This window comes from Cebus imitator, unplaced genomic scaffold (assembly GCF_001604975.1).
Source record: "Cebus imitator isolate Cc_AM_T3 unplaced genomic scaffold, Cebus_imitator-1.0 Scaffold50, whole genome shotgun sequence".
NCBI lineage: Eukaryota > Metazoa > Chordata > Mammalia > Primates > Cebidae > Cebus > Cebus imitator.
In genome coordinates, this window is record NW_016107365.1 from 3,528,121 (window position 1) to 3,540,512 (window position 12,392).

The following is a 12,392-nucleotide window of genomic DNA, read 5'->3' on the forward strand; positions in this document are numbered from 1 at the left end:
CACAACATTTCCCACCCTCTAACTTACTATACAGTTTGCAAATGGGGGATAGATTTTCGTCTGTTGAATTTGTTCTCTGCCATATGCGGAGTGGCTAGAACAATATCTCGTACGTAGTAGGGGCTTAGTAAATATTTGTTGAATGAAAGAATAATTCAGAGAAAAAGAAGTCAGGCCCAGGCAGGTGGAATAGATTTCAAGGTATTCGTTGGTCGCCAGAAATGTGGGAATATTTGGGAAGTGAATGGGAGCACAAAGGGAAGAGAAGAGCAGGGGAAATTTACATCTGAAGTTTCTCGTTAAATTCGTGGACAATGATTGAATTAAAAACCTTAGACGTATCTACAGCTGGACATCTGATGAAAATACAGTCCGCATATGGCATGAGAGGCAGATTGAATTTTCTTCTCACAGTTGATACTGTCTTTAAGTATGCTGACTTTATTGCATGATTGAATTTTGCTTTCTTTGAAAACTTGGTTTCTTTCTTTTCCTGGATCTGAAATAGCATCAGGCTGCTCAGATATGGTTTAATTTCCTACATGTCTAGAGATTTGCTCCAAGTATTGTTTATGGGTTGTTTCTGGCCTGCCCACACCTCAGTGGTCGGTTTATCGGTGTGATGGGCATGGGTTTCACTGGTTGATGTTCCCCCCTTGTTTACAAGACTTGATCCCTGTCATACACCACTGGCCACACTCAAGAGCATTTCCTCCTCTGCTTTAAAACAGACTCGTCAAGGTGGATAATTTCCACTCATTGCTTTTAAGTGTGTCCCTGCCATTTCTTCATTCACCATCTGCATTTTGACCTCTGTGCATACTGCTTAACAGAAGTTCTGCTTTTATTTTTTCTGAGATGGAGTCTCACTCTGTTGCTCAGGCTGGAGTGCAGTGGTGCAGTCTTGGCTCACTACAACCTCTGCCTCCTGGATTCAAGCTATTCTTCTGCCTCAGCCTCCTGAGTAGCTGGGACTACAGGCACATGCCACCATGCCCGGCTAATTTTTGTGTTTTTAGTAGAGATGGGGTTTCACCATATTGATCAGGCTGGTCTCAAACTCCTGACCTTGTGATCTGCCTGCCTCAGTCTCCCAAAGTGCTGGGATTACAAGTGTGAGCCACTGCGCCCAGTGCAGAAGTTCTACTTGTGACGAAAACTGAGAGTCACTTTCTAGTTAAGTCAGAGTCTTTTCTCATCGTTCAGATTCACTGGTCTCTTGTTTCCAGGTTGACGTCTCTCCTTTCAGGGATGTTTCCCTCTTTTCCTATGAATCGTATTCGTAGAAGTTATAAGGTTTAAGGCACACTATCCTTCTGTTTTACCACCTAGGTCGTCTCTTTTTTCCTAATACTCGGTATGCTCAGAACTCAGGTCTGGGGCACTTGTTCATTTTTCCTTGATTGTTTTTAAGTGTAGTCATCTAATCTTATATTCTAAAATATCATATTTAGACCTATTACTCATATAGTAATATCTTTATTCCTCACTTTCTTTTTCCATATTCAGTTGCCCAGAGACTGAGTACCCCTGTAATTTATGGCCACTTTTGAGAATTATGGTAAAAACTACAGTATAAACTAAGACTGGCAGTTACAGGGGCTCTTAGGGAGACCCTCTGTGGGAATCATCACTCAGAGATTTCATTGTGTCCCAAACCCAATGTGTCTAAAACCGACCTCAAAGTCCATGCCCAGAAGGCCATCCCTGGGCTCGTGTTTGTGGCATCACAAGCTTCAACCCTGGGTGCTTTGATTCCACTGCCCTCCTCTCCCTCTTGTCAATGTCACTGTCACTCTTTTCCTTCCCTTCTCACTCTTGCCACTCTGGGAGATTCTCATTACCGCCTTCTAGCGTGCTGGGAGGGAATTGTGCTAGTTTCTTCCTCTCCAGGTATGTTCACCTACAATTTATGGTCAGTACTTTTCCCACAGTAATCTTTGTGAAACACCACTTTCATCAGCCCACATAAACTTAAGGACCTCTCTTGTGTTTACTGGGCTAAAACGGAGCTCTTTCCATGGCCATTTGGTTCCTCATCTGCGACCTGCTCACTAGACCTCTGTGCTCCCCTTCAGCCTCAGTTTACAGTCTGAGGCCCCACCAATCCCGTTGCCCTTTCCTCCCACTGCATGTAATTTCCTGCCTTTGGCATTTTGCCTGTGATCATCTCCTTCCTCTCAGTTTCCCCCACTCCTCTGCATAGATCCTGGTATTTTACCTCCTCTTTGGAGGTCTTCTCTGACCTCTGTGGCCCAAATTCCTGCCCGTCACTTTCATATCCATTTAAAATTGGATTATGTACAGTCTCTTTGGGTTTTAACTGTTAAAAGAAACAAAGTTATTTTAGGACCTAATAATGTGATGACCTGTACAGCAGCTCTCACGAAGCTGGCCCCAAGTCACTCCTGCAGAGCTGGTAACCGGGGAAAGCCTAGGGAGCCAGGGCTTACTGAAAGGTAAACTTATGTGGTGAAGAACATGTTGGTTCATTGAGCTGATTAAGTGGATGTGATGGAAATTGCTGAAAGTACCTGGGATATATTTAGCTTTAAAAAAATAGTATTCAGGCTGGGTGTGGTGGCTCACACCTGTAATCTCAGCACTTTGGGAGGCTGAGGTGGGTGGATCACAAGGTCAAGAGATCGAGACCATCCTGGCCAACATGGTGAAAGCCTGTCTCTACTAAAAATACAAAAATTAGCTGGGCATGGTGGCTATAGTCCCAGCTACTTGGGAGGCTGAGGCAGGAGAATCGCTTGAACCCAGGAGGCAGAGGTTGTAGTGAGCTGAGAGGGCGCCACTGCACTCCAGCTTGGACGACAGTAAGACTCCATCTCAAAAAAAAAAAAAAAATAGTATTCATAGAAGTTATAAGGTTTAAGCAGTATCTTTTTATTTGTAATATTACCACTTAGAGAAAAATACTATTAATATTTTGATGACGTTCCTTATAACCATAAAAAATTATATGAGCTTTTTTTTTTTTTTTTTTTTTTTTTTTTGGGATGGAGTCTCACTCTGTTGCCCAGTGGTACAATCTCAGCTATTGCAACCTCTGCCTCCTGGGCTCAAGTGATTCTCCTGCCTCAGCCTCCTTAGTAGCTGGGAATACAGGCACATGCCATAACACCTGGCTATACGTGAGTTTTTAGTGCTGTTTCATTTGATACTGACATCAAATATATATATTTTTGAACATTTAATTTTTCCTAATTTTTTAAACAACATAAATACCTGGCAATGAGCATTCTTTTGCACATATCACTGTCCACATCTTTGATAATTGCCTAAGATTAAATTCTAGAATAATTGATTTCCTCTTTAACCTACAATTTTTAGAAGTAATTTCAAGATTTACAGGGTTTTAGGAGGGAGAGAGGGTGGTTTAAACTTTGCTTACTCATATTACGGTTTTTACATTGAGCAATATAAATATAACATGTACAGTCTCTGCTGTTTTGGTTAAATAATCTTTCTCCATGGGTGCATTTTTGTTTTCAATTGTGAAGGTTAATATTCCTATCTTAAAAACAGGATATGATGGCTGGGCACGGTGGCTCATGCCTGTAATCCCAGCACTTTGGGAGGCCGAGGCAGGTGAATCACCTGAGGTCAGGAGTTCGAGACCAGCCTAATCAACATGGGAAATCTTTACTAAAAATACAAAATGACCTGGGCCTGGTGGTGCATGCCTGTAATCCAGCTACTCAAGAGGCTGAGGCAGGAGAATTGCTTAAAGCCAGGAAGCAGAGCTTGCAGTGAGCGGAGATCATGCCGTTGCACTCCAGCCTGGGCAAGAAGAGTGAAACTCCATTTCAGAAAAAACAAAACAAAACAAAACAAAAACAGGGAGATGATGTAAAACACATAATACTGTATAAGTATTCAGGATTCTGGTGACATTTTTCCTCTGCTAAAGCCTGAGTTGCTAATTTTCCACAAAATATATTTCTTTTTTTTTTTGAGACGGAGTTTCGCTCTTGTTACCCAGGCTGGAGTGCAATGGTGCGATCTCTGCTCACCGCAACCATCTCGGCTCACCGCAACCATCTCGGCTCACCGCAACCTCCACCTCCTAGGTTCAGGCAATTCTCCTGCCTCAGCCTCCTGAGTAGCTGGGATTACAGGCATGCGCCACCATGCCCAGCTGATTTTTTGTATTTTTAGTAGAGACGGGGTTTCACCATGTTGACCAGGATGGTCTTGATCTGTTGACCAGGATGGTCTTGATCTCTTGACCTCGTGATCCACCCGCCTCGGCCTCCCAAAGTGCTGGGATTACAGGCGTGAGCCACTGTGCCCGGCCTCACAAAATATATTTCTATAAAATCCCCCTTGCTTATAAATAAGTTTCATGGCTGTTATTTTGATGTTACATTATCTGTTACACAGAAATTTATATATCATACCTTCATTGCAGATTTAACATTAACGTAAAATTATCCTTTTAATGTCATTAGACACTTTTTGCATTTAATTTTACTTTGTCTAAACCTAATATTCCTCCTGCTTTCCATTTGTTTGTATTTCTCTCAACTGTTGCTGTGTTTTTGATTTGAGGTGCATGTCTTTAATTTAGCTAGAGGTAATCTGTAATGTAACTGAAGGAACTTGTTTTATGACAGGGTTTTTAAAATTTTACATTTAATTTTACTGCTACCAACATATTGTTTATAGGTCCTTGCTGTTTTCCTTGATGTCTAGTTTAGCTATTTAGACCAGGTGTTTTTTGCTTTTGTCTTCTCCAGGGATTTGGCAAGATAGGCTTTTTAAATATCAACTAATAGCAGCTTTAAGTCTGTGGAAGGCTAACAGTCTAACACTCTTATTTCCAGTATGTTTACTCTCCCCCTCTCTAGCGTCTGTTAATACACTGAATTATTAAAGTATTCTTTTTATAAGATTATGTTTAATCTTTCAATTTTCTATTTCCGAAAAATGTTGACATTTTTATTTAGTTCTGTCTCTACCTACAACCATTTTTTACTGCTCACTTTTGCTTTTTCTTCTTTTTTAAAGAAAAACTATAGCAAATCCTTCTTGAACTCCTAATTTTGATTCTTTCCTCAAAAGGCTAAAATAGGAGTGATCTGTTGCTCTGAAGCTTCGTGTACCAAGGGATATATCATTTTCCTTTCACACAAAAACAACTTACCTAGTTAAATAAATTCTTGGACCAAAGTCTTTTCCCTTCACTGCTTTGCCAACACTGGTCCAATAGATTTGAGCATTTATTATCATAGTGGAAAAGTCTACGGCCTGCCTGACGCTATTCCTTTGTTGATAACCCTGGTTTTCTGCCTTATGCTTGAGGACTTTTCATTTTTTAATCATATGGATATTGTCAGGATGTGTCTATAGGTGTCATTTAATTATTTTTCTTAGGAAACAGTGAGAGCTTTTGATTTGTCCTTTTGGGTGCTTTTTCATCTTTATAAAATTCTTATCTATTGTGGCTTTGACAGCTACTGCTTCTGATCTAATTTTTCTGATCTATTTCTTGGGTAAGTGTGATCTCTGCTATCTGTGTTCTTTGTATGACATCTATTTTATAATTATACCCTTCCACTTCTCCACATTCTAGAGGGAGTCTTTCAAGTGTAATTTCATAGCTTGGCTTTGATGTCTGCACCACACAGATTCTTCTGAGCTCAGTTCAGATTGTGCTTTTGTCTCTTTCCGTTCCTTGCAATCCTTTCCTGTCTCATGAAGCTCCGTTTTCCTCTCCTCCTGCAGGCCGAGTCTCATATCCTGTTCTCCCTTCACGGCCTTTTGCTCTGTTTTACTGAAGCCCCTGTTTTCTCTTATCAAGAACAATTTTCAAATGTCTAAACTTTCTTTCTTATTTCTGGATCTAGTATTCAGTGGCTGCTTCTTCTGGTGAGTTTTTGGTGTAACTTTGTTCTGTGGTATCTCAGGGCATCTACTTTTTCCTGTTATTTACTCGCTCTGCAATGAGGAGAGGGCTGTCTGAATCTGATGCTTATCAGCCAGGCCAGTGCATAGATTAGCCTTAGGCCCTGCTTGCTGGCCCCTGGCATGTTGGCTGAAATGCCTCCTCAGACCTGCAGGCTGAGGGAAGTCATAGGTTTCAGCCTCCTGCCCAGTTCTCTCACTGACACTTATGCAGCGTGGCTTTGATGGACCAACATGGGATCTTCCACTCCCACAGAAGGATTCCTTCTGCATAAGTTTCTGATGCACCCGGGCTCCTCTATATATGATACAGTGTGTGGTGACATGGAGGTGGCAGGGGAAAGGGCCCAAAGACAACAGTCTGGCAGCAACCAGTGCCCAGGCAGTGCAGCTTTCCATGAGAACAGCCTTAGTGTCTGTGCCAGTGGGCAGAAAGGGACAGGGAACGTATTCCCTTACATTCTTCCAGTGAGGCGAGGCCGCGTTGTTTTGTGACATGAAACATGGGCACAGGGCTAGCATTTTTCATTTAATTAGATTACCTCAAACTTCTAGTTAGTAGGAATTCTTGCCAAAACCTCACAAGACATTTTTTTTTTTTTTTTTTTTTTGCAGCAGTGTTGAGAGTTTCTTTCTTTTTGTTGTGATAGGCATTCTACCTGGTGTGGGAGTGGGGAGTTACTACCAGCCAGGTGTCAGGAATCCCATGCAATGTAATGCATGTAGTAGAAAGTGAGTTCTCAGGCAGACACAGAAGCATCACAAAAGTGTATGTGATTCATAATTGCAGATTTACTCATGGATAAGATCCTGTGCCTAAAGGGAGCAATATCTCCAAAGAGATGAAAACCTCTTTAGCAGTGTGCTTGTGCTTGAGTGGTGAGGATACATGTGATTTAAATAGTTTTTCTTTCCTTCTTAAGCTTTCCAGGTATTTGTAATGTTTATGTGTTAGTTTTATAGTGACCGGTAAAAACATGATGTAGTCATTAATTTCAGATTAACCTAAGAAAGATGGATGCTTTCGTATCTTTCCTTTTTATTTCAGACTGTAACGCAAATGTGCACAAGGGTTGCAAAGATGCTGCACCTCCATGCACCAAGGTAATTGCTCAGTGATCTGTGAATATTATATCTAGCATGGTTGCTTTATAGCATTTATTTGAGCTTTTGCTCTTTTTTATTACCATCTAGATTTATTTCTAAAACGATCATGATAGCTATAACATAATGCTCAAAGCTTATAGTTATTTGCTTAACTGTACACTGTTAGAAATAGGAAGAAAGCTCAGATATTTGTGTTATATGCCATGGCTAGGTTAGGCTTTCTGTTGAGACCTGCTTGGTTTACCAGTGCAAGCCCTGGGTACACTCAAATGAAGATCAGAGTAGTAAGTCACAAACGTTTACAAGCCTCACAATCACTGAAAGACCTGTGACAACACAGATTTCTGGTCCCCACTTCCAGAATTTCTGATTCCGTAGGTCTGAGGTGGAGCCTGAGAGTGTGCATTTCTAACAAGTTTGCAGGTGATGGTGCTGCTGCTGCTCCTGACACCTCACTTTGAGAGCCACTGGACTAGAAGAATGTTCGGTGTAGCTGGGAATGGGCTTGAGTAGACGAAGGCATCTGTGATTTGATTCCTTTCTTTTCCACTCAGTAGTCATGTCACAGATGCATGTGAGTGAGCATGATGATTCTTCAGGGGCAAACTTGGAGTTGCAGACCTCTTTGTTGATTGGAACACATACTGTGTCAGATCAGAGTTAAGGGCTGTTTTGAATGTGACATTTCAGTGCTCCAGGTGGTATGTCCTAGTCAGGAGGGATAGCAGGGTGTAGAAAGAACTAAGAAGGAGAAAGGCAGCATTGATAAGCACTCTTTTCAGCCTGGGTCTGGACACATAAGCTGGAGATCTCTGGTTCCCCTGAGGCTTTTAATGAAGCCAGGAGTGTTCAGGAGGCACATTCACAAGGCCCCGTCATCATAACTTGCACGTTTTATTATCATCACATTTTACTCTTCATTGCATTCAATGTCGTTTGCTTTGAATTCCTCTTGGAAATAAAATAACAAAAATGATGTCGATAAGAATCCTGTTCTGTGTAACTATATGGATATTATTGTAATCCAATGACACTTTGATCTTACTTTATGTGTTTCTAATATTCTTTACCAGAAATTCCAAGAGAAATACAACAAGAACAAACCACAGACCATCCTTGGAAGTAAGTGATGTGGAAAACGACAAGAACTTTTAAAAATTTAATATATACTACACATTTTTCCATTGTAAAAAGATCTCCTTTTATTTTCTCATTTAGCCAGTTATTTCTTCTTCCATAACATATGCTTGGCATAATTTTTAGTTCTATAAAGTGGTCAAGAAGTCTATAAACTTCTACACTAGCCTAAGAACTTTTGTGTTGTATGTACCATATGATCTTTTATATTAGAGAGGGCTGTAAGGAGAAGGTATTACCATGTTGCTTCAATTCTAAGATGCTGTCTAATGCAGTATGCTCTGCTGATTTATTAATAATCCTTCAAGGAAAAGAGAAATACTACATGAAATGTACATGACTTTGTTTTCCTAGCAGTAGCATACCATAGTAATATTGCAGTAATATATTTATCTATACAAATACACACCACATTCTTCTTAAGAATCACAATGTTTGATGGGAAAAAGTCTTCGAATTTGGAGTCTATAGATTTTTATCAGTTTCTTTTGTCCATTATTATAGTTACCTGGGTTTAATTAGCTGTGCTTGGGGCTGTGATCTCATTAGCACCTTTAGAATGACTGAAATTTCAAGGCATACCAGAGTTTGATTTGCATATTTTAAAATTTGGTGGTTCTGTTTTTCCTGGATTGTATATTGCTGAAATTTAAGCAGTTTCTCTTGAGAATAATTGGTGCCCTTTGACAGTTTTTTATAGCGCTTACAAGAACTGATCACGCTAATGTCTCCTAAATATGAAAATCTCTTGCTTTATCGTGAGAGATTTTGCAGTGTCTTCTGCCTAAAGTTGTGTTGCTTGACATATGGCAGGAATTTTAAGTGCATGGTAACTTTTCATTTCCATGTAACAAAGTGTGACTGATAATTTAAAACCACTTTAATTGGGGGACAATCAGGCATGCAAATTCGTGGTAACATGCTATTTATTGGGTGTAATATTATATTAGGTTAAGTTGGTGCAGGCAGTTATAGCTGTCATATCACTCTCTTGCCTTGACCCCAAAAGCCTCTTTGATAATGTCAGTTATCAGGGTCTTCTCAGTTTCACAGGGTTAAATGTGAAAATAAATAGTATCTTAGAATTGATGAAATACTATATATTACTTCTCTTCACATGGGAGTTGTAAGAATAAAATTAACTTTTGCATATGTAAAATGCTTCGTAATGTCCAGGATCTATGTAAGTATTTTTGCCTTTTGCTGGAGAATGTATACGCTACACAGCTATAATATGGGACGGAAATGTCTTCTGAGTCACTTATAGTATACATCAAATGTAAATGCATCTATGCACAGAAGATTTTAGAACTGACCAGAAAAATGTAGAAGCCTTATTTGGTTTTCCATATGTGAGAGAGAATAGCCCAGCTTGGCTTGCAGGTTTCATTTGCATGAGATCTTTATACTATGAAGAATAGGCTCTCCAGCATCATTCCATTTCATTGACGTGTTCTCTGTGTGCGGATGCTTGTTTATACACACTGTATGCATTCAGTAACAGTACTAATAACACCTTGCAACTATTTAAAGCTGGCTCTAAGGAGCACAGGCAGTGATTTACGGGAAAGCTGGCCCAGTATTTCCCCATTCCATTGTCTTGTTTGTTTGTGCAATCCCAAACACCCACAGTCTCCCAGTGGAGATGCAGAAGCAGGCCTGCAGCATGGGTGTCAGGAGGGTGTAAAATGAAAGGGACACTTGGAGCAAGTGTCAGGATGTAGCAGGGAGACTGGTTTTAAGGCAGGGCATGCGATGGATTACAAGTGGTCATTGCAGGGTTTAGATTTCTGGCTTTTAAGTGACTACTTTTACTTGTAATTACTGACCTAGAAACCACATGAAGCATCTGTTCTGATTTCCAGATTCTTCATTTAGAGACATCCCGCAGCCTGGTCTCTCCTTGCACCCTTCTTCCTCCATGCCTGTTGGATTGCCGACTGGAAGGAGGGAGACCGTGGGACAGGTTCATCCATTGTCCAGAAGTGTTCCAGGCACCACCTTGGAAAGGTAAGGCTGAGTGTGTTTTTACATCTTCATGGCTCAGAGAAGCTGCTGGGGCTGATGGTGCACTCCTCCCTCTCCCCTAGCTTCAGGAGGTCAGCAACATCCTTGGAGTCTGAGAGTGACAGTAACAGTTGCAGAAGGAGGTCTCATTCCGATGAGCTGCTACAGTCCATGGGCTCTTCTCCCTCTACAGAGTCTTTCATAATGGAAGGTGAGGAAAAGACACAGTTCCATTTATTTGTGTTTTTGTTAGCATTTGCCAAAAGGATATTTTCCGAATGATGTAAGATTGAAGCATTTAATTTTTTTTCTTTTTCAAAGAAGTCTGTTTCAGGTTATCTTTTTGGTATAGGTTCTACCTTTTAAAAGAATGAAAATTTAGCCCCAAAGGAGACAACCAGATAGTGACCAAGGAAATATGATGTAAATTTTGAATAGACATATTACTAAAAGAATCTCACAAGCTTAATGAAGAGAAATGAATAAAATATATTGTGTGCTTATTATTAAAAATGTTTTATAGCTATTGATGAATTGGAATATGATCCTATATTAAAAACATATACTTTAGTTAGTTAAGACTGGTCTTCCTTGGATCTCTGAGATATTTACCCCATCTATTACCTCCTACGGGAATAAAAACATTTTGCTTTGAGACAGAGTCTCACTCTTTTGTCTAGGCTGGAGTGCAGTGCTGTGATCTCAGCTTACTGCAACCGCTACCTCCCAGGTTCAAGCAATTCTCCTGCCACAGCCTCCCAAGTAGCTGGGACTACAGGCACATCCCCTGCACCCCACCCCCCCAGCTAATTTTTGTATTGTTTGTAGAGATGGGGTTTCACCATGTTGGCCAGGCTGGTCTTGAACTCCAGACCTCAGGTAGCCAACCACCTCAGCCTCCCAACGTGCTAGTATTAGAGGATAAGCCACTGTGTCCAGCCTTTAAAGCATTTTTTAAAGCATATTTTGCAGGGCAAGACTTAATCTAGGGAATTGATTTTTGTATCCAAGCTGTACCAGGTAAGAAGGAAAATGAAATGGAAAGACAGTAGTGACAAGAGAGAGCAGTGGACTCTGCCCCAGGAAAGTGTTTTATTTTAATCTTAAGTCTTCAAATTCTTTGTCATCTCACCTTTACTGCTCTGAGCTGGAACCTCTCTAATGAGTGCCATTTGGGTAAATAGGGTTTAGTTTTCTTGAGGAGTATGTGTGTGGGGGGAGGGCTGTATGTATGTGTGATTTTTTGTAATTCTATTAGAAAAATCTGCACTCATTTGTGACTCAAGTACTTACACGCTATTTTACATCTTAGCAAGTCAAGAGCAAATCAAATGGGTGAGTACACAATTCAGATTTTAGTAAACAGTGCAAAATAACTCAGGGCAGAAGAAATTGGTGTATTCAAGATTCTGTAGACACATTATAGAGTCTGAAGGTTACCAGAAATAAAACTGAAATAGAGCAGGCCAAAAGAAGCAAAATAATCTTCAGATGTCTCTTTTCCTCCATATAAACAATATTTTAAATATCTGATTCTTCTTTGCTTTCATGAAAGCTGTCTTGATTTGGACCATTTCATCAGTCCAGTTTTAAGATGTTTTACTTCATGTTAACATGTTTTGGTTTCTTACTTTCCATGTTCATCGCGGACTTATTTAGTGTGAGGAATCCGTAGACTTACAAGGGTGTATTTGTGCTGCGTTACCGTACTTCTGGCTTTTCTTTTCTAAACACACATTAGATGTTGTGGATTCTTCTCTGTGGAGTGACCTTAGCAGTGATGCCCAGGAGTTTGAAGCAGAATCTTGGAGTCTTGTGGTGGAGCCCTCATTTTGTAATAGACAGGAGAAGGATGTCATCAAAAGACAGGATGTCATTTTTGGTAAGCATTTCAAATATGCTCTTTGAGTTGAAGCAGTGTGGTACCAAGAAAAGAACATGGAATTTACAACTATACAGAGTTGGGTAAAATCCCAGTTCTATCATTTTCTATTTACCTTGTCTCAGACAAATTACATAAATCACCTGGACCTTAGTTTCTCCATCTGTAAAATGAGGTTAATATTAAAAGTAATAGCAAAAACCGCAATCAGTTTTTACACTAACCTAGTAATACTCAGGTTTTAAATATTGTTGTGAGACTGAAATGGGCATAATATGTACCTGACACAGAGCAAATGTTATTTCCCATATCCCTTTCAAGTTTATTTAGATCTGGCCTC

General features: G+C 40.2%; 1 protein-coding gene across 4 annotated transcripts in view; it reads left to right on the forward strand.

Annotated features, from left to right (window-relative positions):
* The window catches only part of ARHGEF28 (Rho guanine nucleotide exchange factor 28), a 319,351-nt gene that overhangs the window by 239,239 nt on the left and 67,720 nt on the right, over nt 1-12,392 (forward strand). For all 4 annotated transcript variants that reach the window (XM_017527640.2, XM_017527638.2, XM_017527639.2 and 1 more), the window contains 5 exons: nt 6,968-7,023; nt 8,100-8,148; nt 10,029-10,173; nt 10,254-10,381; nt 11,912-12,052. In XM_017527640.2, the coding sequence (XP_017383129.1) occupies nt 6,968-7,023; nt 8,100-8,148; nt 10,029-10,173; nt 10,254-10,381; nt 11,912-12,052 (519 nt within the window). The remainder of the gene's footprint in view (nt 1-6,967; nt 7,024-8,099; nt 8,149-10,028; nt 10,174-10,253; nt 10,382-11,911; nt 12,053-12,392) is intronic.